This window comes from Lampetra planeri, chromosome 13, assembly GCF_965212315.1.
Source record: "Lampetra planeri chromosome 13, kcLamPlan1.2.h2, whole genome shotgun sequence".
NCBI lineage: Eukaryota > Metazoa > Chordata > Hyperoartia > Petromyzontiformes > Petromyzontidae > Lampetra > Lampetra planeri.
In genome coordinates, this window is record NC_136119.1 from 9,961,243 (window position 1) to 9,988,913 (window position 27,671).

The 27,671-nt window shown below is 45.5% G+C and overlaps 1 protein-coding gene across 3 annotated transcripts in view; it reads right to left on the minus strand.

The window, feature by feature from the left end:
* The window catches only part of LOC144722047 (homer protein homolog 1-like), a 39,616-nt gene that overhangs the window by 7,848 nt on the left and 4,097 nt on the right, over positions 1-27,671 (minus strand). The window contains exons 1-6 of one of the 3 annotated variants that reach the window (XM_078600128.1): positions 22,730-22,877; positions 12,207-12,363; positions 8,500-8,631; positions 7,583-7,666; positions 3,052-3,170; positions 2,061-2,229 (exon numbers count right to left, since the gene is read on the minus strand). In XM_078600128.1, the coding sequence (XP_078456254.1) occupies positions 2,061-2,229; positions 3,052-3,170; positions 7,583-7,666; positions 8,500-8,631; positions 12,207-12,363; positions 22,730-22,809 (741 nt within the window). In that variant the 5' untranslated portion in view covers positions 22,810-22,877. Of the gene's footprint in view, positions 1-2,060; positions 2,230-3,051; positions 3,171-7,582; positions 7,667-8,499; positions 8,632-12,206; positions 12,364-20,283; positions 20,415-22,729; positions 22,878-27,671 lie in introns of those variants that run through there. The other 2 variants (XM_078600129.1, XM_078600130.1) reach the window with 2 other exon arrangements.

Below are 27,671 nucleotides of genomic sequence, written 5' to 3' on the forward strand. Positions count from 1 at the left end.
GGAAGGGGGCCTGGTGGTTCAAGCCTCCTTGGGGTGTGGGGATGATGCACTGGGATGCCAAGCTTGTGATTCTTTGACGACATCACTTGCAATTGCATTTGACGAATACCCTTGTCAGTTTACGCATTAGTACGATAGTCACCCCATATCTGTTTCATGTTTCTGTAAATTTTGTAATTTAATTATAATTGCACTATAATTGGTCTGAAAATTACGAATTATTTAACACTGATTAATGTTTGTTAAATATGTTTGATTACTCGTGACGCAGTTGTTTTTGCTCTCATTTCTATTTGATTCATTGCTATAATCTTGCTTGTCATTTTGGTGATACAGCACAAGAGCCCTCCTGAAGTGCAGTCTGTAATCCAGCACGTTTGAGATGGGATTGATAGGTGGATTGCACAAAATTCACCACGCAGTGTTATGATGATGATAATAAGACATTCTTGGTTCTTTCAGTAAAGTCACGTAGAAGGGAAATAATAAAATAATACAATTTTCACAATTTTTCTTATTTCCTTTCTACGTGACTTTACCGAAAGAACCAAGACGAAAGCTTTAAATCGATAATAACACAATTTATATCTCCTGGAAGGCCCCACAAAGCCTCAAGCATTTTTCTGCATCTGTCCCACATTTGGATGTTCAGCCAATTCCTTTTTAAATAACGCTTTGCAAATGAAACGAAAGTCAAATGCCCAAGAAAAAAAAAGACTACAGGGGGATAACCCAAAAGGCCGCACAGATGGGATCATGAACATAACAGCCAATTCCCGGACTCCTCGCAACTCGGTGGGTTAGGAAGGGTTTATAAATTGTCTTTGAGCCATGCATCAAAAGTGTTGGATTACAGGTGTACACCACCACACCTGGCTGATGCGGCCAGCAGATGGCAGTAGAGCAAGTGGCTTGTTGACATACCTCAAGGCACGTCGTGTTTTGTGTTATCCGTCGGGGGCATTGTCCTGGTGTTCTCGTTTCACGCGAAATAACCAGCCGCGGTTTCGCCCAATAACCTCCCCTGCCCGGGAATCCTCTTGGAAACGAAACGTTATCCTCAAGTGAATCTTCTCCGGGTAAATATTAAAAAAATAAAAAAAAACATTGCCACTGTGCTTGCCCTCTAAACAGCATTTGCTGGCTATTGTTGAGGTATACGAGGTACGTGAAGGTGAAATCTTGCAGAAACCTTCATTTATGTATGTACATTGAACTTCTTTCGCACCGTACGTAGCCGACCGTGCTGGTCGGAAGATTAACGTTCATCAAGGGTGCACGAAGGAAGAGCGGAAGGAAGAGGCAGATAGAACCTCACGTGGTAGAAGCTGGCTAGGCCAGGTGTGCATGTATCAGAAGTAGTGTGCATGTATCAGAAGTTGCCCTTTGCCCCCGCCCCCCCAGTGTAATATGAGGTGTGTTCCTTATATTGTAACGGTGCTTATATTAGGAGAGCTTTTATCTGTCCACATCTGTTGTAAACAAAATTTCGAAGTAAAATGTGCTCTTTCTCAAGGGGAGCAGCAGATGGAAATAGCGTGCACCTCGGGTGCAGTTTGATGGCGTTGACGATGTTTAACGATGCCGAGCGATGGGAGATTTGGAGCCCCCTGCCCGGTTTGCGTATTCGTGCGCGCTGGCTCCGGCAATCGTTATTCACCGAGATCAATTCACAAGGTGCCAAAGCAATCGCCGTCAAACTTTAAGTTGCGCAGTGGCGCTCTATTCTCTATCCATGGTGATCCACGCACGGATATCCCATTTATTTCAAAATAGCACTCTTTCTTCTGAACAAGTGATTGGATATTCGGGAAGCAATTGCCCATATCTTTCAAAGGCGAGTAATAAAAGATGTAATACGTTCGTTGAAAATGGAGGAAGACATGTAGGAGGCTCAGAAATGAAATGTAATTTTCCCTATATTTCATCCCCATTAGTTTAACACCACCCTGAATTTCTCAATGCAGGTGAAAAGAACTCAAGGACGATGAAATGCAGCGACGTCCTGTAGCCGCTGCGCTGAGAACGAACGCACTTCTTCTTCTTGCCGTTGGCCGCACCTTGTGCTGAAGTTGCTCGCACTCGTGCCGGCACGCTGCCATCTCCGCTGCCCACGTTTCCGTGCGGCCCGGGGCCTGCATGCCAGCCACAGGGCCCATCGAGAGGGGGCGGACCCCTTTGCCGTTCTGCGGGGGCCCATCCCGGCGCAGCACCGCCGCCTCGGTTGGCCTGCGCACGAACGCACGAGCACATTCAGTCGACCCCTTGATTCGATGCCGAGTATGGTACGCAAGTACGTTCAACTTTATTTCGCACCATACGTAGCCGACCGTGCTCATCGGTGGTGCGGAGAGTAACGTGGCTCCGGCGCCGGGGAGACAAGTAGCAAGGTCGAGTGGCGAGGCCTTGGGGAAACGGTGTGCCCGATCGCCGTTATCAAGTTGTCATCGCGGCTCCTCCTACTTGGCGGCCCACGTGGCCACGAACGCGATCAATTTAATTTTATCCGAGGCCACAGACGCCGCTGAGAACCCGTTCACGAAAAAATACGTGCCTCTGCCAACAACTGCCAACGATGCACATCCGTCTCATTTTGGAAAGTTGGGAAAAAATTGGTCACTCTTCTCGATGTGCTAAATTGTGAAGGGGATCCAATATGCAGAACTTGTTTGAAAGCAACTCCATGAATTAAATAACAACAAAGATTAATTTCCTACAATGTGGGGATGTATTACAAATGCAACCATGCACACAGCTGCGCGCACTACCTCTGGGAAACAAACGTTCGCATATCGTTGTGCAAGTCAGTCCTACTTCACTTCAACTCAGTGGGTCATGAAAACCTAGAGATGCAGCCCTTTAGCTGTGTGCTTGATTGTGGAAAGGCATTCGGAATCTGTATTTGGCATACGGGCGGCAGGCTTAGAATGCCCTGGTTTATTGCACACCAGGCGCACACTTCACTTGCAAGTGGGGTTAGTGCACACGTGCGCACGTGTGTACGTCATCACAACAGGACCGGGTTAAGCGGATCTCCCAAGCCACACGTACTTCTCCGACACCGGAGGGTGCGGCCTCTCGTTCAGCTTGTTGAGCCTCTCCAGCGGGCCCAGAGGTCTCGGTGGGAGCTTGCCAGTGTCCGTGGTGGAGGACGGCCCCGTGCCGGACCCCTGCACGAACAGAAAGCCAACAATTTGTCTGTAACCGGTGACCCCCCACGTGAAATGGGACAGGTTGCCTTGAAGTCACAACGTTGCTGCCCATCTCCCACAAACACAGGGGCTGGGAGGGCGATTCGTGTCTCAGAATGAAGCAGACACAAAATGGGACATCGGTCATGATGACATGACATGGTTAATCAGCTCCACATTGAGATATTAACCAGGCATTCTCTTTGTGTGGTGCCTCGAAAAAAAATTACAAATTTTGTGTCATCATGACATAATTCCACTAAAACGAGTATGGGAAATAAACAGAGGTCGGGAGCAAAGAGCCAAGGTATGTCTGCAACTGACAGCTGGGATATAGGAGTCAGCTGACCCGACTGCTTTTTGCGCACTTCACATGAATTGCTGTAGAACAACGGACGGTATATACGTGTGACAGCAGGCTAATGGGTCTGTAATTCCTCAAATGAGTTGTGTATCCTTTTTTTTTTTCAAAGAAAAATAATTCAGCATTCAATCCATGATGAGGTATTTCATTTAAGCTGTAAACATTTCGTAAACAGGTCCACTAATTTTGTTTAAACAACTGGACCCCACTACGTTATTGATGTCCACAATTATTGCATCGAGTCTGGAAGCTTTTTTTGCTTAACAGTGCAAAGGACAGAGATTACTTCCTTCTTCAGGTGCGAGATCTGGAATCTACTTTTCCTCTTCCTGCAGGACACACCACGAGAAGAGACGACGGCCGACGGACGAAAGAGGACGGGACGGCAGCCAAAAGAGAGAAGCACTCAGGATTGAAAACCGCCGCTGGCACGGAGTGATGAGATTGGCTCGTGTGCAGGAACCGTGAAGGATGGCATCGGGATGGAGAGTCTTTCATCCAGTATGGAATATGTCAGTGATGGTGGTGGTGGTGAACTACCACCACCATGCTTCAAAGTTCATCGGATTTCTACAGGATAAACATTCTGGTTTTAACTAGAAATTCCGCACAAATGTACGTAACGCATATACTCTCAATGGAACTGTCTTGTCTTGCTGTCGCGTGCTCCACTGACATTCCGGCTTTACAGAATGCCTTAACATTTGAATGCAAAATTTTGTATGGACAATGAGTGCATGGGACCTGAAAGCAAGGCCTTGCAGGGGGGATGATGTTTGCCTCTATCCCGTGTACAATCAATTTCAGATGAACCCCACAGACTACGTGTTTTCTCACTGCCAGTTAAATAACAGAACACTCAATACACATCTGCCAGTTATTTTGGTAAGATGTAATATATATATGTTTATACAGGAATATAGAAACGCATCGGGATATATTATCCCTTCGCGGTCCTCTCAATGTGCTTGTATTTTGCGAAATTGGCATGACCGAAGGTGTATGTATAACTTTAGAAAAACTTCTACGCTGTTTATTTTGCTGTTTTTATGGCCAAGTCCCACAGGAAAAAAATGCATCTAAGTTTTATGCATTCTATATTTGGTGCCTGGCGTTTAGACCAAACACACGATGGATTAAATGAAGAAAAAATATGTTTATACAAAATAGCATTTGTTATTTTTATTGCTATTTTTTAAATACGTTAATTTGTAAAATGTTCTTCTCCGGCTTAACGTTAATATTTTTGGCTATTTCATTATTAATTTACTTCCCTCGTTTAACAAGAGTGTGCGGGGTTCATGCAAGCTGGCTTGGTGAGCGCCGCTGGCAAAACTCCAAAGCAAATCATTCTTGGTTTGGTTGCGTGATTTGTGTGTTTAAACAATGTGCTTCTATCAGCTGTGCTAACAAAACAACAACCGAGGCTCAAAACACTCACACCGTACCTTGAGCCACGCCACCAGTGCTTCCAGTACTCAGGCCAAAGTTGAGGGCATCAGAGAAACGCGTTCAGAATTTGTCCCGGCAGTGTTGGATTCGTCAACACATTCGCGGACGACCTCGGTTTAATTCCCGGCAGAGGTCGCAACCGGGTACCCGATACCCGTACCCTACCCGATACCCGACCACCCGTACCCGGCCGGGTACGGGTACCCGTTTGCGACCCTGGTGCGGCCGGGTACGGGTAGGTCGTGAGTCACTGGTGAGTAACCGTTTGTCACTCATTTCCCAACGTCTTGTCTCTTCTCACAATTCAAGTTCCTAGAATCAACCCACCCGCGCCTGCAACATGGCTTCATCCCAGAGGTAGGGTACGGGTACGGGTAGGGTACGGCCGGGTATGGGTACGGGTACCCATTTGCGACCCTGGTGCGGCCGGGTACGGGTAAGGAATCAAAACCCGTTAGCGACCTCCGATTCCCGGCCAAGGCTAACATCATTGGCGAGTGTGATGCTACGCGGGCCAGGGTGCTCACCTGATGTCCACCAACCCAGACTCGCCAGTGTGGTCGTGTAAGGTTAATCGACCCCCAGGGCTTCATCCAGAAGTGGACTGCCAAAGGGGGCCAAATATTCAATCTTGACTTAAACAATTCGTGACTGCAGGAATTCATAATACTCTTTGGGTCTTTCGGTGAAGTCACGTAGATAGAAAAATGAGAAAATAAGAAAAAAATCAACAAAGATTTGTTCATGAAGGCATCCAGATATATAAACACAGACACAATTTCAACCGAGAGGATGGGTACAAACTGAGCAATCATTGGAAGGACGTTATTAACCAGGTAAAGTCGCAACTGGCTGTGATGATTCCATCCTACCTGCCTATGTTAGCAGTTATTTCCGACTCTCTGAGTTACATTACCTTGTTAAATGTCTCTACATTAACAGGCTAAATGTCTCACCAACATAGCTGCTGCTCCCTTTTCATCAATACGGCAGTGGCGCTCGTTGTTTAATCGGCTGAATGTCTCTCATCAACACAGCCGCTGCTGCGGGAGCCGTCTCACATTGACACGCTAATCTCTAATCTCGACCAATGCAATGGCTTCTTCAGCACCGTAGTCGTGGGGTTACATTAACAGATTGAGATGCTAATATCTAACAATACAATGGCCGAGGTATACCGACCTCTGCGATCTTACATTTACTTGCAAATTCCATCTCTAGCCCCGCCCACTTACCCTTGGTTTGTGCCCTTCTCAAACCTTTATAACCTTTGACTGCAGCAGCTCTCTCGCTGCATTTCTTCCTGCCTCAGCAGTCCGCCTGCTGTATTTTTTCACCTGAAGACGATTGCTTGTGTTGCGATCGAAACGTCGTGATTTTTATTATTATTTTTCTATCTATGTGACTTTACCGAAAGACCCAAAGAGGCCAAATATTAATTACGTATATATTGTTTATGTTTACATTGACACGAATGCATCCAGCACGCACGAATGCGGTACAGCAAAGCGAGTCAATTTGGATTTTCTTTTGTAAATTGTGGGTACCCCATCTAATAAAATCCATCTTGCTAGCACGGAAAAGCACACTTTTACAACAGCTCCAAATGCCTTGTTTCACAGGACTTGTATACATATTCAGACTTTCATCCCCGATGCCCTGCCAACAACTGCTATGGCCTTAGTTCAGAATATTTTGTGCGGCCAATGATGGAGTCTTGCACACCCCTGGCAGCCACTGGTGCAGGTTCTGGCAGAGGAGCGAGTTCATCTTGATTCGCATGACACGGCTGCCAAAGCTGCCCTTTGCCCACATTTTTCCTTGAGGACTGCATGTGAAGGAACACGATTTAGCGGCTTAATGGTCAGCACGCTCACCTCCAGGTTCATGGCTTGTCAGATCGAATGCATGCAACGACTAGCTTAAGGAAACCACCTTTTTTGCATGTGTCTTGGCCCCTGGTAAAAGAGCAGGCTAAATCCTTTGGGAGCAAGGAGGACCCCTAACACCTGACAGCAGTATCATCTCAAGTAAAATTGCCTCCCTGAAATGGAGCAGTGGTCATCTCCATTAGTGGCCCCGAGGTCAAGTGGTAGAAATTCCACATTGCTATGGTTGGTGGCCAGCCCTACCATGGGATAACCACTATTAAAAAATAAAAAATATATTTAAAAAATGAAAATAACTAAAGTAAATTAAATCACGACGTTTCGGAGGCAACACAAGCTTCCGTCATCAGGTGGAACAGCCACAGCAAAATTACATGACTTTATCGAAAGAACCAAAGAGTATGGATCCTTGCAGTCATGAAAACTTTAAATCTAGAATTAACCACTTTTCACTTCTGACAAAGCAGTACTTATGTTATCCATCCTAGAGGGATGATGGGCTGAGTCAACCTCCGATCGCTCGTGAGTGGAGAGCTATAACCGCCCGGTCAGCTTCTTTTCGCTCATGATGATAGTGAGGATAGTGGAGTATTTTTGGCTAGATGTATATAATAATAATAAGCATTCTGCGAAAGGCTATTCTTGTTCCTCTTTGTGTGCAAGTCGAGTGGTGTCCATGCCCATACCGTGGCAGCGCCATTCACCCCGTCCTGCATCAGCTGCTGTTTGCCCGCAGAAGCCTCCTTCATCTGCTCGAACTTCTGGGAAAACTGTAAAAGAGGTTGGAGGCAAAACATGATAGGCTCACCGGCTAATTATACAGGAACATCACCACGGTCATTACACATTGCACAAACATTTCAGTAGACATGTCAGAGCAGCTGTACATTTCAGAATAGCCAAGTTTGCATGCATTTGCAGAATTATAAATTGACTTGTGACCACTGCTATAATTCATTCTATAGCCAGAGCATGGTGAATATTTAATGGGATCAGCCAGATGTTCTTTTTGAAGAACTCCCTGTCAGGAAAAGTAACTAAGTGTGATGCGAATTTGCACAGCCATCTATAGAAGGTTGCTCTTTAGAAAACGCAGTCTCCTGGAATATGTTCTGGATCGTTTACATGCCTTGTCTGCTCTTCCCCCCTCTTCTCACCTCATCGCACGGTATTTCGTATCGAAACCGGCACAACTGCATGATATTTCAACCTGACGAAAAGACGAAGACTACGATCCTCCTTACTGTAGTCGACACAACTCGTTTGTCCGTGTAGAGTTTCGTGCATATTTCCGCATTAGTGCCACCGTCAGCGAACTAGAAATAACAAGACGCACAGATGTGCTCGCCAACAGCAGGAAGGCACGACTCCCGTCATGCCCTGCCTGCATGCCAGGTGACCACCACGGTGCTTATACAACGCTCTCAGCCTTGTCTAGACCACCAACTCAAGAGATCTGAAATTGTGGCCACATTATTGTTAAGTTCAGCAACAACAAAAAAAAGTTAATTGAAAGTGCACGCACTGTTCCTGATTTCATGGGGCTTGTTCATTATTTACGGGGTGCCATGGATGTGATTTGTCGGCAAACTCCTGCACCAACCTCCATGAGCAGCTTCTCGGAGTTGAAGCCCAGCCCGAACACCGTGTTGGCCTTGCTGTCAGCCCACTGGCCAAACTTCTGCGATGTCTTGGTGAACTTCATGTTTGGCAGGATAGTGCTGTTGATGATGACCTGCCAGGCATGTGTACACAGCCTCGTTTAGACAGCAGTTTATATCTTAATTGCCCTCCACCTTGGTGAATAACTCAAAGTGCACACAATTCGCAGCATCTGGTTTAAAAAACTAAAAAACTTTTCATACCAAAAATAAAAAAAGTTGCCCGAACACAGCGTCAAAAATATATTTGTTCACTATTTTTCTTTGAAATTAAAAAAATATTTTCCACAAAAGGCAGAAAATAGTATGTGTAATGTACACCCCAACAATCTAGTGTTGCTTTAGCCTTTATTCAAAATACTGAGGTGCAGGTAGGTATACAAAGTAAACACAGATTTGGAGCGTACAGGAATAACACAAAGAATAACTTGCGCCAGCAGCATGAACCACACTGGCGCAATTTTTTTTCCTGATCCAGCGTACGGCCTGATGCTGCACGCGTTACCGAACGGGGGGGGGGGGGGGGAAACGCAGGAGTTCAAAACTCACACGCATAGCCCCGATCTACACCTGAAGTATCCAAGCAACATTTAAGGCAGCATGTGCTTTTAATTGCAATGTATGAATGAATAACAGCATTGTCTTTGTGGTCAGGTGTGGTTTTTTTGTTATCATCAAGGAAGAAAAACCACGCATATGTATGGTTGCTGTACCCACGGGCACCGTTTGTGCTGGGAAGTATGTTATTTGAGATAAAGTTTTTGTTTGAAGCCGCATAAGGAGATGATGTCACGTGGCGTGCGACATCGCGAGATGGCGTCACACGTAATGACATCATCAAGACATGCCGTTACACACAATCACGTCGTCATCACGACCGACAAGGCTTATATTTTTTAGTGCTGGTTATTTATCCCCATCTTTTTGATCACATTGGCTGGTGTTCTACAGAATAAGTGGGGCTAACAGTAAAATAACTTTAGACTGCAATTGTGGAATGCTTTGACGTTGTCCGCAGACTGAGTTTCCCTGAAAGATAGTTTCTTAGCTCAATGGACTTCACTCGGGAAATATACCATCTCCATTCCTGTCAACCCCTTATCAGTGCCGCTACCTCATTACAGACCAATTCAGACCTTATTGGTCACCACGTGCCCTTATAGATCTCAACGTTCGTCCTACAAAGTCCCATCACAAGGGAGAAACACAAACAAAGACTTTTTTTGCCCGTATTTAAATGGCTGTACGCTGTATAGACCTGAAAACTTAATTTCCCTTTACAAGAATATGGGTAAACCGTATGGGTTGAGAGGTATGCATTTTCATGATATCTCATAACGCGCTGTCACAGACAGACAAAGAGGACAGATTTACGCCTTTGGCCTTAGTTAAATTTGGCCAAGGAACTCAAGCAGCACACTTCTGAAAACGTTTTGATGCTAATTTGAGGCTTAAACTGGGATAGAATGCAACTGTTGTTAGCGCTTACCGAAGAGCACTCACGAGTAAGAGTCTAGCGAGGATTGGGAAGTTACTCGTGCATGGTTTCTGTATCCCCTTTGCACAAATGGACAACAGAATTCCATTGGAAAGAATGTCATTTTTGCAGCTTTTATTTTTACTCTAATTCCTTCAATCAACACGCGCCCACATCTGCGATGTCCGTATTGGATGTGCGGTCAAAGACAACGGCACGAGCGCTGAAACGCACACGAAGGGGCGTTGAAAGAAGCGCATTTCAACTCAAGTAATCACGAAGCGATGCAGCACCTGATGATCGTGAACACTAATACTAATGCTTCATTGTATATAGCGGCATTCATGCTAATAGCATCCCGTAACTCTGTACACGAATTATATTGGAGGACCAAATCCCATGTACAGCCACTCCCCAAGTAAATGAAGACCCAACTACCAAGCGAAATCTGAACTGAATAAACAAAATTAAGCAATGGCACCAAAACAAAAAGCGCACACAACAAAAAACACAACAAATAAATTCGTCCATGAGGTCGCATCGCAGACCACAATCCCAACTTACCAACCAAGTCAGGATAACCTACGCAGGAGCTGCAGTGGTGGAGAACCAAAAAAGAGCTGTGACTTATTTACATCAATCTCGCCCAATGTCCAAAAAGCGATGACCTTTTATTCAGCGAATGCCTGGATGACGGATATCGCGCTCAACGCCGTGTCAAGGAGAGCAAGGGAACCTGAAGAAGACGCAACGCATCGCTACCGGAAAAGACCACAGCACGACGGAACATTAACGGAGGGACGGCAGCTGACGCACACCATACTACGGACAAAGTGAGGCGCCATGGAAGAGGGGTCCGTGCCGAGAGGTGAGATGACAGCCCAAAGTACAGCCACTATGCAAAAGATAAACACGGAGGGGATTTTCCGCTCAGTTGTGGATTTGTGCTGGACGACGTGTGGCAAAGTACTTTTCCTAGCCCACAGAAAAATACGGCTCAAAGCACTGCCTCTTAATGTACAGGGTTAACAGCAGCATGTTCATCTTCTTGGTTCTTTCGGTAAAGTCACGTAGAAGGGAAATAATAAAATAATAAAAATAAAACATTATTAAATAATTTTCACGACGTTTCGGCCACAACGCAAGCAGCCGTCCTCAGGTGAAGAACAGGTCTGTCGAGTAGACAGACTGTCTATCGTCGTGAGAATTATTTATTATGTTTTATTTTTATTATTTTATTATTTCCATTCTACGTGACTTTACCGAAAGAACCAAGAAGAAGCGTCGGGTAGGTGAAGAAAGGACCCAGGAGTGGATCGGGTATCATTACGAACTGCTCATGCTGGCCGTGGCTATGAATTAAACTCAGCTCACCAAGTTCATAGCTAAAGCGAGCTAACCACTGCACCACTGCTCTCCCACGTGTTATTTTAGAATATATATTCAAATGTATACAATACAAACCAGATTTTCCCTCCGTATGGCAGTACAACTCAACTCATTATTGCAAGATTACAAGTTCAAATTCCGGAGAGGGACTGACTCAGACTATGATCCTTAATGGCTGGCTCAGTTAAATGAGTCGAACACTCGGGGAAGTGTTACGAATTTTATTGACGCCACAAAGTATTACCAACGTCATGAAAATCTCTCATCGTTTATTATCTGCGGAGCGAAATATGGCGGAAAATGTTTCCACCTTTCTACACAGCCCCACCCCTCCCCTATTTCATGGCTCAACGTCCCCATTGTCGATGATAAGGCACGTGTCAGCTGCCATTCCTAAGTTAATCACGTGTTGCTCTTTAGCCTTTTCCCATGACAGATGAAGGTCCGTTCTCATACGAGAGACTGGCATCCACAACCACTGGCTCAGGAACACCCACGAATATTACTATCACTTCTCGTGTGAGCAAGCAGACACTAATTGCTCTATTGTGAATGACGAGATAAAACCATGTAAACTGTGAGATTATGCTTAAAGTAACACAATTAACTGCTCGTGGTGTTAACGGCACGAGCCTTTGACTTTGGAATTCTCCACAGCCGGACAAATGATTAGGCCGCTGGAGCCCTCCCACGCGTGTGTCTCCGCGCGTGTGTGCGTACGTGCATGTGCGCGTACGTGCGTGTGTGCGTACGTGCCTATGTGCGTGCATGCAAACCGTGCACCTTGGTGCCATCGATGCTGATGATGCGGTGGATGTTGCGCACGGCATCGTGGTAGAAGGAGACCCGGACCACCTGCTGGCTCACGGGCAGCCAGGAGCGCTGCGTCGTTGGGTCGATCTGGAACACCTGCGCCTCGGACGAGAATACAGGCTGCTCCCTGAAACAGAGCGCGCACACGACGGGCAAGCATTGGTGCGCGGACAGTGCCAACGTGTCTCCTGGGCCCAGACGAGAGCTGTGACTACACTTATAAATCTTCTTGGTTCTTTCGGTAAAGTCACGTAGAATGGAAATAATAAAATAAAACATAATAAAATAATTCTCACGACGTTTCGGGCCACAACGCAAGCAGCCGTCTTCAGGTGGAGAACAGGTCTGTCGAGGAGACAGAGTCTGACTCAGATTCAGACTCTGTTTTATGTTTATTATTTTATTATTTCCATTCTACGTGACTTTACCGAAAGAACCAAGAAGATGAATCCCTGCAGTCACGAAAGCTTTAAATCGAAATACACTTATAAATACAAATAAATGTTTCATTCATCGGCTTATTGTCTTTTTGGACTACATCTGGCTGGATTTATTTAAGCAGGCTATCAAACTCTGGACCAGTTTCGAACTTCTGGGTCTCGTGAGCAGAGTCAGGATTGTTAAATCTTTGCTGCTGGGTAACCAGATGTCACTGGCAACAGCACTCCAACTAAACGATGGCCACCTGCTCACCACAAAGAGCAATATTCAACACAAACTCATTATGCGTTATCGTGGAGCATTATGGGTAAAACACATGATGACAGAACTCTGTTCTGGGCCTCCACATAATAATAAAATAAATTGACAAAAATAGACAAAACATTGTTATATTTGATTTATCTGTAGATGCACAGAATGGGGTTCTCCTTATATATTTTTGACCCATAATGATTTTTTTTTAAATGTACTTGTGGATTCTCTCATCGGTGGCTCTGAGGTGGCAGGTAGCTCCGAAAATCAGATAACTTCACAGTAAAAAAATAAGTCATCATCATCATCATACAACCATAAATATGGGGTGTGATTGTGGGAAAATGTGGCTTATATATGGAATCAATCAATCAAGGGTTTTTACACAGACAGCACATGAAATTTAAGGCAACATCGCAGCGTGGATAAAATGGTCAGTTCACCGGGGAACGCCGGACACCAAGCTGTCTGCCGTGTCGTGAGATTCTGCTGCGTGTCGTGTTCAAGTTGCAAACTTCCTCCCCGTGAAGGCGATTCACAGGTGAGCAATACTACAGTACAGGCTTTCATGATTGTGCTGTATATCTCTCTGCATTTTATGAGCATTTTCTCACCCATTTAGAAAGGTTGATAAACGATTACAATCTGAATGAGACGCATAATTGGTCGATATGCTACTCCCACGTAAAAAAAGCCTCTTCAGGATTACACTCATGATAACGTATGTCCAAAATCGTTGAGCTATCCACTTCAACATTCCCAACTGCGGGAGCCAGTTTCTCCGTAGGACAACCATTATATACTTCCCACAAAGTGCCACGTATCATAAAACAACCCTGGAGGGACGATTGCCTGAGTTGACCCCTGACTGAGATTCTGTACCGGAGACCTTCCAATTGTGAGCCAAGCGCTTTCACCACTTAACGGCAGCCCAACCCAACCGGATATTCACAACCCAGCCAAATATTTACCGTAAAAAAAATGCAAGTGCCTCTGCTAATATTGCCAGTAAAGTGGCACTGCTTTCTATGCGTAACATTAAGTCAGTGGTCAGGGACTCTATATTTCTAATGCAGAGGTCAGTTGACCCATAATAAGACCACAACTGACGTCTCACAAAGTGGTGCAGTCCCAGAAGGTTGTGCTGATTTGACTGACCCAAGATGAGTGTTGATGGTGTTGAGGTGGCCTTGTCTGGGATTTGAACTTTGCAATTATGACGGAAAGCCTTGCTGCTCAACCAAATGTGCTACTGCATTTCTACGACGACGACGACACCTGCAGGCCTGTGGTGTAAGAAGCCTCTAGGAAAATCGGTGTTTCTCCAGTCTAAATAATGTTACTCAGATCCTGTTAGTGTTGATAAATTATGTTGAGCTATGTATGTAAACGTAGAAATGGGAACTCTCGTTGAGATGGCATACCTTCTCGTAGAGACCTAGTAATGCCAAACTCCCAGCGACTTAAATATATCAAACTTGATTTGGAGCTTGACTCAAATATATGTTACAACTGACGGTCGTGGTTAGGTTCAAGATTCAATCATTTTAGGTCCCATTTTCACCGTCACATTTGAGTTGTTTTAATTTTCTTTTCTGCAGTTCTGTTCAAGAATACAGCAATTTCCGTACCATTTACATACAACTGGCATAATTAAATGGACGGTCGATTCTCACACACCCGAATCTACGAACGCATCGTAAGCTCACGAATCGATATTAAATTGATTAATAAATGCACCATGACCTTGCCCAACACCTACATTTCATGTAAAGCAAAAGTTATTTGGCGATATTTCTTCGGCAGTGTTGCAGAAGCACAAATCATTAAAAAAAACTCAAAACATTCCGTCAATAACGCTGCGGCCTTCAAAGGAAAAATATATAAAAGGTGACATTTCGGGCAATTGAACCTTATGGCGGGACCCTGGGGTCCCATAAGCCCCCGGCTCTCGCATAAACTTTGTTGCGACGTCAATTTATGTCTGTTGAAGGCGAACGACACGGCAATCTATTCCTCTCGACGAGTTCTGCACGATGCACTAATCAAAGTTGTGTTCATGACTACGGCAATTTTGACAACGACGGGTGCTTGGTGAAGAACGAGAGGACTGATTTCTGGTGGGTCGCGGCGTTTATGTGTGCGGTGGGACGGAGTTGCCAAAAATAAATTAATTAATTGCGATTTTGACTTCTGTTTATTTGGGACCCGGGGTCCCGCCATAAAGTTAAAATGCCCTTCTACGTAAATAGAGCAGCCAGGGAGACAGTGGCAGCTAGTAATAATAGCAATCAAAGTTGGAGACTGCACTGTCCACCATGGGGCCTGCCGACAGTAGCATTTAAAATATATTTCCTGATGAATCGTTTAAAATTGGAATATGAATATTAACCTATAATCGGAAATTGTTTATCGTTTAACTCTTATTATTAGTAATAAAACATGTTTTAATACCCTATGAACGAATTTCTGTCAAAAATAAACCCACAAAATGTTGCTGGCAACGTAATGTAGATTGTCGAGAATGCTCAACTGGTGTGATGGTCGTGCACGTGTGCGACTCGTGAGACAATGTACGCTGTATCTGTTTACGCGAGGGGTCGGGAAAAACTTTAGAGAATTCGATACTAAATTAGGTCATACCGAACTAATGGGTTTGCTTATTCTAAAGCCCCCACCCCGTGTGTACTAATTATAGGATAATGGCGCTGACGTTAACAGATACTGTAAACACTGCATAATACGTTTGATCCTTCGCCTATTTTTAGGGTCCCATTTGCTAAATTTTGTTTTGCAAATGTTTACCCGGGCAATATGGCACGCGCCTGCAACGCAGCGTTTTTGTGGAGTTAAGGGTTGGTGGGTCACATAGCAACCATCGTGTGATGATAATCACAATACGACGACATTTATTTACCCAGCAAAGCCTAACTGCGTCTCTCAAGACTATTTCAGGAGGTTCCTGAGGCAATGGGATACTTGCTCGAGCCCATGAGTGGGCAGCACGTGGCAAGAGACTGGACTAACTTTGCGAAAACTCGCACAGACGATGGGGTAACGCTCAATATTCCGCACACTTAGATACAAAATCAAATTGTTCTGCTGTCACCCCCTGGCCCCCCCCCTCATCCCAAGCCTACAACACCTGCTATTCCCGCTCACCAGGTTCAATACCCCGAGCTTATGAGATACGATGAGATCGGCTATTTGGGTGTAGGTGACTTGTAAACCAGACAGCCATTGCCAATCTCTCTCCGTGTGTGTGTTGGAGGTTCTGAGTGGTGCCCCTCATATGCATTAGGTCCCTACGGGTAGTGTGATTCCCTCCAGCAGGTGAAAATATACAAATGCTGAGACTCCTTTCTAGATTTTACCGAGTTAATTGCATCCTCAGCGTTTAGCAGTGCGGCTATTTGGTTTGTTTTGAGCGCCATCATCTGTTTTGACCGCAACCGTTGTTGGCGGTTTGCTCTCCCCCCCCCCCGCTCACCTCCAGGCTCCGTATCCACTTAGTCCTAGCCCCGCCCCCCTGCCCAGTCCCACGTCCCAGTCCCTAGCGCACATGCAACGCTCCCCCCTCCCCTTATTACCCCCCCCCCACCGCCCTATCTGACTCATATAAACCCCTTAACTCCGGCAGCTCTCCCACTTCAGTAAAAAGAAATTCTTGCTGTGGTTGTCACACCTGATGATGATTGCTTGTGTTGCAATCGAAACGTCGTGATTTAATTTTTTTTATTTTATTATTGTATTATTTTTATTTTATTATTTTTCTTCACCTACGTGACTTCACCGAAAGAACAAAAGAGTATGAATCCTAAGACTCTCCAAGAAACATGATTTGAGGCTTTTCTAGCTAAAGCAATGTAATGAAGCACTGTGTTAATAAATTACCAGGTACATAAAGGACACCACTCACACACAGAGACTGCACTGCATATAAGGGCACAGCACAGTGCTGTGGTAATGTACTGCAACATTCAAATGTACTAAAATACAAGCACGTGAGTGTAGAACTTCACAGTCACTCAGGCGTATCTAGAATTGAAATCTGCCACGGACATCGTAACTCCGTCTCATTTGTTCTCACTCACACGAGAGTCATCTTGACCAAACAACCCTCGTGTGACGTTTATTCTCATTTATCATTCGTGTTTTCTGCGCACTGCAGCTGAACTCACGACCTGATCAAAAACAATGTTGAGGAGCTCAAATCTTCTTCCCTTCCCGGAGCCCAGGAGCACGGGGCTCGGAATTCAGTCCGCGGAATTTCTGTGCCCCCCACTCCCCCTCCCCTACAACGCCCTTCACCGGGTTCTTGTCAAATTAAATTAAAAAAAAAACTATTTTTTAAAAAGTTGGAATCGCGATTTGATCGCTTGGTTATCGGTTAAACGGCGGATTGTGTATTTTTTTTTGCCGAGCAAAAAACGCAGCATGGGAAAAACAAGTTTCTGATTAATGGCCGTGCGGGGTGGGCAAATGTGACCAGATGATATGAAATGTCGCACTGTCTTGCGGCGATAACTTTGTGCTCGTTACGTGCGTAGAAGCGTGTCACCCTGACAGACAGCGATGTGACAAATCTGCAAACGGCCCTCTCGCGCACTTCCTCTTCAAGAGACAGCATTTCAACAATGTGTCAAATAAGCCATCTGTGAGTCGCATCTATCTTTCCTTCAACAAGCTCCGATTAAGATACAGTGCAATACCATTTGTATTCATATAGCGTCTTAATATAGCCACATCTCAAGATGCTGGACAGAACATTGGGACAGGGGAATTCTGGGGAAAGAAAGTCCGCTTCTGTATTCATTTTACATCGAGAGAGGCAGTCGGTCACAGTCAGGGGAAGTAAGAAGACCTTCAGCCCGTGTTTGAACATTGGCAGGAAGTCATCAGCATAGATGTCTGTGTGAAGGGAGTTCCAGATTATTATCACGGCAAAGGAAAAAGAGCAACTTCCCACTGACTCAAGGATGACCGGAGTCTTTGACAAAAAGCTCTGGTTTCTGGTGCAAAGAATGAGTGGCGGGGGTAGAGTGAGATAAGAGGGGACAAAGCAGGCAGCGGAGGAGAGTCAATGGAGGACCTTGGGGATATGAAGCACGATTTCGATATTTTATCCATGACTGGATTGGGAGCCGGCATAGGGACTGGGAGTCTTGGGGTAATGCGGTCTCGTTTTACAGGTGGCAGGGAGAAATGCGTCGACCGAGTCGAGAGACGGCACTCACTGTGAAGGAACGTGGGTGGACCCTGCGAGTGTGCAGCTGCAGGGTTTATGGAGAGGAACAAACAAAGTGAAGCGGTAGCGATGCTATCAAGGCAGCGAATTGGGAGCATTAAGAGACACATGCTACACCGGCATGAACGCAGAGAAGCAATTGTCCAGCGGTGGAATGGGAATGGCAAGTCATGGAACCATGTTACGTAATAAATTAACCCGTAAAAACAAAGTTTTTCACTCTAAATCCTTTATATGCGTGGCGGCCAGAGTCCTCTCGTCCTATGGCTTGAGATGGCTGCCACCTATGGGTCAGATGATTGTCTGCCAGCATTAAGCAATTGGTAATTAAATATTTATTTATTTTTCCCTAAACAGTGTAAAATTTTGGGAAAAATTTTTCACGAAAATTAATTGTCACGCACAACGAGTCTGTGTGGAAAATGTCAGCTCGATTGGATCACTGGAAGTGGGTTAAAAACGACCGAAAGATTTGCACGGTCGTAAGCAAGCAAGCAAGCACGCAAGCACGCAAGCAAGCAAGCGAACTTAATATAAAGGATTTAAAAAGAACTCGGTCCTTTGTCAATCTACTGCTGGATGAAGGCCTCCCCATGCTGTGTCAGTCACACGCGTTGTCTTACAGTGAAATTTCGTCAACACGCTCATTCATGATTAGCACGGTTGGCTCCGTACGAAGCTCATACACACACACATACATTCCTCAACATTCACAACTGTGAACATAACCCCAGCCTTTTTTTTTTAAAGCTGCCAATAATGTTACAGCCCTGCTAGCCAGACGACAGCCACAGCATTCTGCGGCGTGCGCCTGACACCTGCACCCATTCATCATCGCGAGTGCGTCGTTGTTGTTCTACGTCGCATCGCCGGTGCGATCCTTTTAAACAGGCAGCGCTGTTACGATCCCATCCCAGGCTGCCGGTTAGGCGTTGTCTGTGTAATCCATCCGTACTTTAAAGGTGGGGGGGTGGGGGAGGTTGGTGGATCGTGCGAAGATCATGTGCAATCTGGCTGGGCTGTCAAGTAGTGGGGCAGGCTAACGGCAGTGCAGGAAGCAGGTATCCTGAGCTGTCTGGACAGCTTCCATTGGGATTTTTTCCCCCTATTGTGCGCATATGGGATATTTTTTTTCATCTCTCCAGACACTCTGGTTTCCTCCTATAAGCAGAAACTTTCTTTGAAAGCAGGATTGGCCAAACACAGCAAGCACAGGACCTTGCTCTGAACAGAATGAATGTAGAGCGACTGTGAGCCGTCCTCGGTTAAATAAATAACCACTGGTATATCATTTTAACAAATTTAGATTGACCCCTTAAACCTACCCACAAATGCGGGTGATGAGCGCATTACGCTGCCACGCACACAAGCCAGGATATGACTAATGAGCGTTTTTCCTGCTTATAATTAGAGTAAACAAAATGCACTCACAACGTGCAAACATTGACTGATAAGACTCCTGAAAATACGCAAGCATCATTTTTTTTTTAAATCTTCCAACGTGATTATTTAACGTACCACACGCCCACGATCCTTCATACGCATTCCACGCAAATCAGACGACGTACCGCGTTCAACAATTCACGAGATGTCCCACGAACGCAACGGCACGACAACGCTCGACGCTCGAACGCACGACGCTCGCAAGAAAAACATCACGAGCACCATGACCGTTGTTGCCCCGCAAAGACGCACCGCTGCGCGTTCGACTCGCGCAAACCGAATAGCGCAGCGTTGCATTCGCCTCGACGTGAATATCCCACCCCGTGTAACGAACGTCCCTGATTACATGCACAACCCACCGCACATCGACTGGAACGCTCGTCCCCAGCCTGTCGTAGCCGTCAACATTCGCGCCGCACGCACCACGCGGAACCGACAGTCGAAACGAGCAAAATGGTCAATATTACCTCGCCGTACCTTGCGAATACATTGCTAGCAGAGAGCCGACGGGCGAGTGCACACGCTGGCTGTGAGGCTACGACGCAGCACCTTTGTCGAAACAGCCGCTGCGACCTAACGGGACGCGTCCACACCCCCCCAAAAAAAAAAACACCGAATCAATGGCATGGGATGGTGAAGAAGTAAAAAATAATATCGACTCACCATAACATGATGCATCCGTTCATAGCCAACTAAATAGCACTCACTCCTCAACTCTGGCAATTCTGGCACGGCCAATAAGAGAGTGCCGTCAAGCGGCATATATTCCCGGAGGAAGTCTCGAGCCGGCCAAGCCCAGATGACATCTCCACTTGTCCCCAATGGCGGCTAAATTTAGGCGGTGACTGTCGATGTGGCCATGCGCCGTCTGTGCGCGCCACGCCACCACGCATAGCTGCTGCATGACAGCGCACTCGCCACCACCACCACCCCCCCCCCCCCGGATCGCGGTGGATCACTGTACGTGAACGCGCCGTGCGCTCTCTGGCCTCTCCGTCTTTTATTTTATTTTGCTTTTTATTGCCACCGGAACGAGCGCGTGCCCAGCGTCGCAGCGAGGGTTGCAAATGTTAGCATCGAAGGGAACGTTTCTCGCTCTCGAGATGTTTAGCGAGCGGGGCTCTGGCGCAACATCAATGCAATGCTGACAAAAGCGCCTTAATGCAGCTGCTGCTCCTCCGAGAATAAAAGCGACATTGACAGCGAGAGGTCATCCACGCACGCGGCGTCCCTCTGCTGGGCGCGTGCGACGCGTGCCTCCATGGGTGACGGTGCTCGTGTGCCTGGTGCACTACGGAGAAATGTAATAATGGTGGGTCCCTGCCATGCGAATGAGGAATTTCCACCAATCGCTTTAGAACTGCCAGTCGGGATGAGCAGCGGCCGGCCAATGCTCATTTGAGCATGGGGGAGACTTTGGCTTTTTTTTTTTTGGCGGATATTTCAAAATAATTTCGAAAAGAAAGTATCAGCAACAAACGTTCTGCACTATCATTTTGTCCTCGGTAGATGACCCAAAGGTGAGAGAGGGCAAGAATCTCTCACGCTGAGAACAATGCCCACTTGCGACAGAATGTTCCACTGTAAAATGAACTGACCACCTGTCAAACCTTAGAATCTGTTATATAAAAAAACATCGTCATGCCCAGTGATAGAGCTTGACTCCAGCAATAACAGATGTGACATGCTGATCTCCAATTGATTTTATGAATCCCAAACACCAGCTGTAGCTAATGGAGACCGATGAAGAGTGGCTCTTTGCCATCACAAGCACAATGCCCCGACGGTCATGCACTCCTGGCGTTATGAAATTTTGGAAAAACAATTCACCACAATGTGGGGGATGCACTCTGGACTTGCAATGCAGCGGTCGCTTCTTTGACCTCTAGGTGTGGCAGTTGAATCGCTAGGCATGTTCCTCAAGTCCCAACCACCTTTGTCCACCCAGCAGTATAAATGGCTACAAGACAATCCGTCAATTGGCAGATAGCATGCGGTGGGGTAAAGTGAGGTTGGCTCCTACCTCTTCTTCGACGTCTGGCCAGGGAGGAAGAGTAGGCCAATTACCCTCTAGAACTCCCCCTCAAAGGGAGGTCCTTCCTGCACCAGTGGCATGAGCAACGACACCTTTTACTCAAAATGCCGGCAAACCAATTCAGTCGAGAAACTGCCGCTGACGCCCGGGTGTAAACACGATGAACGTGTTGCTACGTAAACAACGATGAACGTGTTGCTACGTAAACACGATGAACGTGTTGCTACGTCAATAGAAACAAAAGACCACCTCGTGGATCAATATTGCCCCATCTTCTTGGTTCTTTCGGTAAAGTCACGTAGAAGGGAAGTAATAAAATAATAAAAATAAAACATAATAAAGAATTATTTGATTTTATTATGTTTTATTTTTATTATTGTGTTACTTCCCTTCTACGTGACTTTACCGAAAGAACCAAGAAGATGAATCCCTGCAGTCACGAAAGCTTTAAATCGAAATATTGCCCCAGTCTTAACGGTGTATGGAACTCTAAAGTACCGCAATTGCATTCTGTATTATCATTCGGCTTTGTGTGGATGGAGCGGTAGCACATTGGCTAGGGCACTGCGCTATGAACCCCGCGACCCAAATTTGATTCTCAGCCGTGGACCAACATCGGTGATGAACGAGATGTGAACCGGTACTGGGCCGCCCCCCGCAACTCCACCAAACCCGCACCGCCCAAAACACGGTGATGTATGGTTCAACAACCCCCGTGACTGAAAGGTGTGGGCAGGCCTTCATCCAGCAGCAGATGGACAAAGGATTGCACACGTCAGTGTTGTAACTAGGTCAATGATGCTTATCTGTAGTCCTCAGGGGCACAACATGGCACAGCTTTCCATGTCAGCCACCGCATGTTGTTCATGTGCAAATTAGATTACGGTATTATTATGCAAGCCACACGCGCTCTCTAAATTGGGCGACAGTGGCCGGGCAGAATTCACGACATGGCCAGGAAGGTTTGCTCCGTTCACCACTCGTTATGGGATGCCCAAGCCACGATGCGCCCACATCCTCAACATCCACAGACTTTTACGACATCGCGGGGGTTGACATCGACGTCTCCCGTACCTGCCCGATGGGTCACCCTTGGTTTGGCAGAGTTCCGACGGCGGCCGTAGTTCAGCAGCTGCAGCGGGTGGGGGATGCATTAATTTATGTTGTGCCACACCCGACACCGCCACTCTGAGAAATCCAGTTTGGCCCGAGAGGCAGGTAAGCCTCAGGTTTAATTTATTCCACTGTACCCCACTTTTAAGCGTGCTCGGTTGTCTGTCTGTATGCGTGTATGTTGAATCTCTTTCGCACCGTACGTAACCAACCATATGAGGTGCAGGCGGGGAGACAACAAACTAAACACACAATAAGCAGTTCTAAAGAAAAGGTTTTCAACCTATATCCAAAGGTGCATAGCACCAGTGGCTTCCTAATATCGGAAGGAAGTATCTAAGAGGCAAGAGCACACGACTCACAATTTGACCGTTACAAATTCAAATCCTGGTCAAGGATCAAGTCAATCCACCAACATTGCAGTGCTCTGTTCGTGGAGATGGTAGATCGAGATCACATTGTGATCATGAAAGAGGTAGCGAGATATGTGTAAGAAGCAGCATAGCAAGTAGTTTTCTTTTTACCTATTTGCATGCGTGTTTTTTTTTTACAGGCACGCCAGTTTCCTCCCATCCACAAAAAATACTTCCCAAGGAACCGGCCAAACATCCCAAGCCGGACATGCATTGAAGAAGTTAGCCATCTGACTCCATGAGGCTTTACTGCGAAAATAAAGCATTACTATAATTACTCTTGCTTTAAGCGTCAAGAATCTCCACACTCGAGTCGGGCAGAGCGGCCAGCTTGCCTTGGCTACGTAAACACCGGCTTGGATCCCACGAACATCACGCATGCTTTGGCCTCGTGATGTACCGTTTCTGCATTGCACTCGAGCAGTTTGAGAGAGCCTCTGCTGCTCCGAGCCATCGTTACGTTGCTACACCATCCTGGATACAAATGGTGAACATAAACAACCCAGCTCCGCTGGCGAGCATTTATATAACCGTCGGTGCGTTTAACGGACAAACTTGACCCCTGTTAAAATAGCTCTTTACATTTTCTGCATTCATCTCACTGACTGGGCCTTTTTTTTACTTGAGCATTTTTGGATGCCTTTCAACATTTTAAAACAATGGAAAATAAAACATGAAAAAAATAAAATCTGGCAGATATTTTTTTGGTTCTAATTGGTTTGTTTATTTGAAACAGCTGATCTATTTTAAAACTGCCCATATGGCATATTCAGCGATGAGCATCAAAGAGGCACGGTTTCAATTATGCTGCACAGGCCAGCCTAGTCTAATTACAATATTGAAGCTTGCAACTAAATATGAAATATGGATGTGCTCTGTTGTGACAGAGCACACAAATCACAATCAGAAGGTTAGGAGTTCAAAATCCCAGTCGGGCATCAACTTGGCCCATCAAATTAAGAACCACTCTCTGGGAAGTCAACAAGGGATGTCTCAGGGAGAGACTGACCTCTGCCACGGGAATATGGAATTCCCACCACTTCTCAAATGCCCCGAATGGATATGTATGTATGTTATGTATGTTACGTATGTTTAACTTATTTTGCACCGTATGTGGCCAACCGTGCTAATCGGGGGTTCAGGGGGAAGGGCAACAATTTCATCACAAAAAATCAGTTCAATGCTGTCGAATTGAACTATTGAGACTAAATGTGGAATAGACTTTAATTTTGTATATTTCATTCGGTGTTTCTTTCCCATTATATCCCCAATTATGTCACCGCATGAGATGAGATAGTGCAATGCCACGAGGTGAAAAATCCCATCATGAATCTCGCAGCAGAGCGGTATGCTGGGTGTGTCAGAGAAGGGCTGTGGACGAACCTTCACACAGCAGGGGTCACACCTTTACACAAAACTCTGATATTATATTTCCACATGATGGTCAGATTGATGTTTTAAAACTCAGAAGCAGAATTTCGCCAAAAAGCAAACACACGTATTTAATATGTATTTTTTTTATACAGTGATCAGTGACTGGGCTGAGACCATGAACTCATTTCATTATTCCCTCGTTATTCACGAAATGTCTCTCCGCAAGTTTGGCGATCCGCAAATTGCATCTGGAACTCTACACGACACGCGTCGAGAGAGAGAGAAAGAAAGTGATGAGATAAAGTGATGACAGAGAATGTGATGGGAGAGAGCGACAAGAGAGAATGTGATGGGAGAGAGTGATGAGAGAGAATGTGATGGGAGAGAGTGATGAGAGAGAATGTGATGAGAGAGAGTGATGAGAGAGAATGTGATGGGAGAGAGTGATGAGAGAGAATGTGATGGGAGAGAGTGAAGAGAGAGAATGTGATGGGAGAGAATGATGAGGTAAGGGAGATGAGAGAGATAGATAGAAACTTCTCGCAACTTTAGAAGCATCTGCAGAAGTTGTGAGTGCCATATTCGCGGGCCAATATCATCACCCGCGAAATTTGTAATTCACGAGCATCTCCGGAATGTATCCCTCGTGAATAACGAGGGAGCACTGGACACTCAAGAACCCAGCTTGATCACGGGAGGCTGAACACCCCTCAGACTTGAACTGACACTTTCAAAGTCACCAAGCCACCTCGTACGAATCGAGTTTTAACTTGCACTGGGGTTGCTGCACCTGAAGTTCGGGCCAATTGAAGGCCTGCACTGCCCTGACGAAGCTGGGCAATCCAGGCCTTAGCCACGCCCGTCACACCGTTGCATTGTCAGCTCTGGCCAAACAAACCGGTTTGAAACCTAACCCTCCAGCGCAGGTTTAAACAGCACAAGCGTGGCTTTTAAATACATCCTTAAACGCGGCCCCTTCGAAAGGGAACGCGAAGTCAGCTCTCACACCCATGCACAGGTATTAAATGTGTCGTAAAGCTCCTGCGAGCATGCGCCGTCGCCCGATTTAACAGCTGCAAAAAAATTACTCGTCTAAGAAATGGGGAATTTCCAATACTGGATCGGGGCTTTAATTCGGAAACAAACATCACCCCATGCCCGTTTGAGTGGGGAAACCACTTTTAGTTTGTTCATAATCAACGATTTTTGGGTTTAGATCGCGTTATTTATAAATGTGTCGTAACCCTCCACCACCCGACACGGCCAATCAGTAAAAAAAGTGTCACGTTGACAAAAGACAAATAGTTCACTGCTTTAGCCCACCGGTGTGTTGAAGCGTGAAACCACAACATTTACAATTTGAGTACGACGTTTCGCTGGTAATTGCATCCAGCATCATCGGGCAATTCGCCAGAATGGTGAGGCTCTGCTGTCTCCCGTTCTTATATAGAGCAGCAGCAGGGTGACGTCATCATTAACTCATTAACTCATCAGGTGCAAAGATTTGAGGGGGGGGGTTATTGTAATTATATACTTGATTAGTAATAAGGCTATTGTTACGATGCGAGTTGTAGATTAGTAATCATTTGGAATGTGTTCTATTGTGATTATGCTACATTAATAATCAGTTAGTGCTTGTTTCCCTTATAAGGAATTGTAATGCATCTTATTTAATAATACGCTTCCAGGCCGCACTAAGCCTGTAGCTGTCTGAGCGATTAAAGTTATTTCTGTTTCTCTCAATCTCAATGGATTCTCTAATTAGTCTTTGCCAGTAGTAACTAGTTTTACACAACACTTCAACGTTGTCAAAATCAATTGAGTGTCCCTGTTGGCAAGCATGTTCTGCCACTGCCGACAGTTGTGTTTGCGATAGTTTAATATTTCTCTGGTGTTCTTTTAGTCTTACACTAACGTTACGCCCTGTCTGTCCAATATAGCATCTGCCACATACACAATTAATCCGATATACACCTTCTGTTGATAATTTAGGTAATTCGTCTTTAGTGCACGTTACTAGTTGTTGAATTTTGTGTACTGTACCAAATCTTACTGTAATGTTTTGCTTTTGCAAAACACGGGCTAATTTGTCAATTACTCCTGAGATAAATGGTATTTTTATTGTTTTAATAATCTGATCGCTTTCAGCAGTGTTGCTTTGCGATCGTGATTTGGCATTTAGTGCTCTGTTATTATAATAATGCATTATTATAATAATGCTCAAATTAACAGAGCACTAAATGCCAAATCACGATCGCAAAGCAACACTGCTGAAAGCGATCAGATTATTGAGTTAATGAGTTAATGATGACGTCACCCTGCTGCTGCTCTATATAAGAACGGGAGACACAGCAGAGCCTCACCATTCTGGCGAATTGCCCGATGATGCTGGATGCAATTACCAGCGAAACGTCGTACTCAAATTGTAAATGTTGTGGTTTCACGCTTCAACACACCGGTGGGCTAAAGCAGTGAGCTATTTGTCTTTTTTCTTCTTGGTTCTTTCGGTAAAGTCACGTAGAAGGGAAGTAATAAAATAATAAAAATAAAACATAATAAAACAATTCTCACGACGTTTCGGCCACAACGCAAGCAGCCGTCCTCAGGCGAAGAATGAGAACATTATCATTCTTCGCCTGAGGACAGCTGCTTGCGTTGTGGCCGAAACGTCGTGAGAATTGTTTTATTATGTTTTATTTTTATTATTTTATTACTTCCCTTCTACGTGACTTTACCGAAAGAACCAAGAAGATGAATCCCTGCAGTCACGAAAGCTTTAAATCGATATTTGTCTTTTGTCAACGTGACACTTTTTTTTTACTGATTGGCCGTGTCGGGTGGTGGAGGGTTACGACACATTTATAAATAACGCGATCTAAACCCAAAAATCGTTGATTATGAACAATATTGGTCGCGAAAGCCTACGTGTTAAACTCACTTTTAGTTTGGACCTGCAAAAGGGCATTTAAGCTAGGACGCCCCACTGGGGAACCCATAGATCTCACACCTACCGGGTAAATTCACCGAGTGCACGCGAATGTAAGCAACACTGTAAGCCTGTGCACGTGTTAATGAATGCCTTTTTATTTAAAATCGGACGTTCCCAATCTGAATGT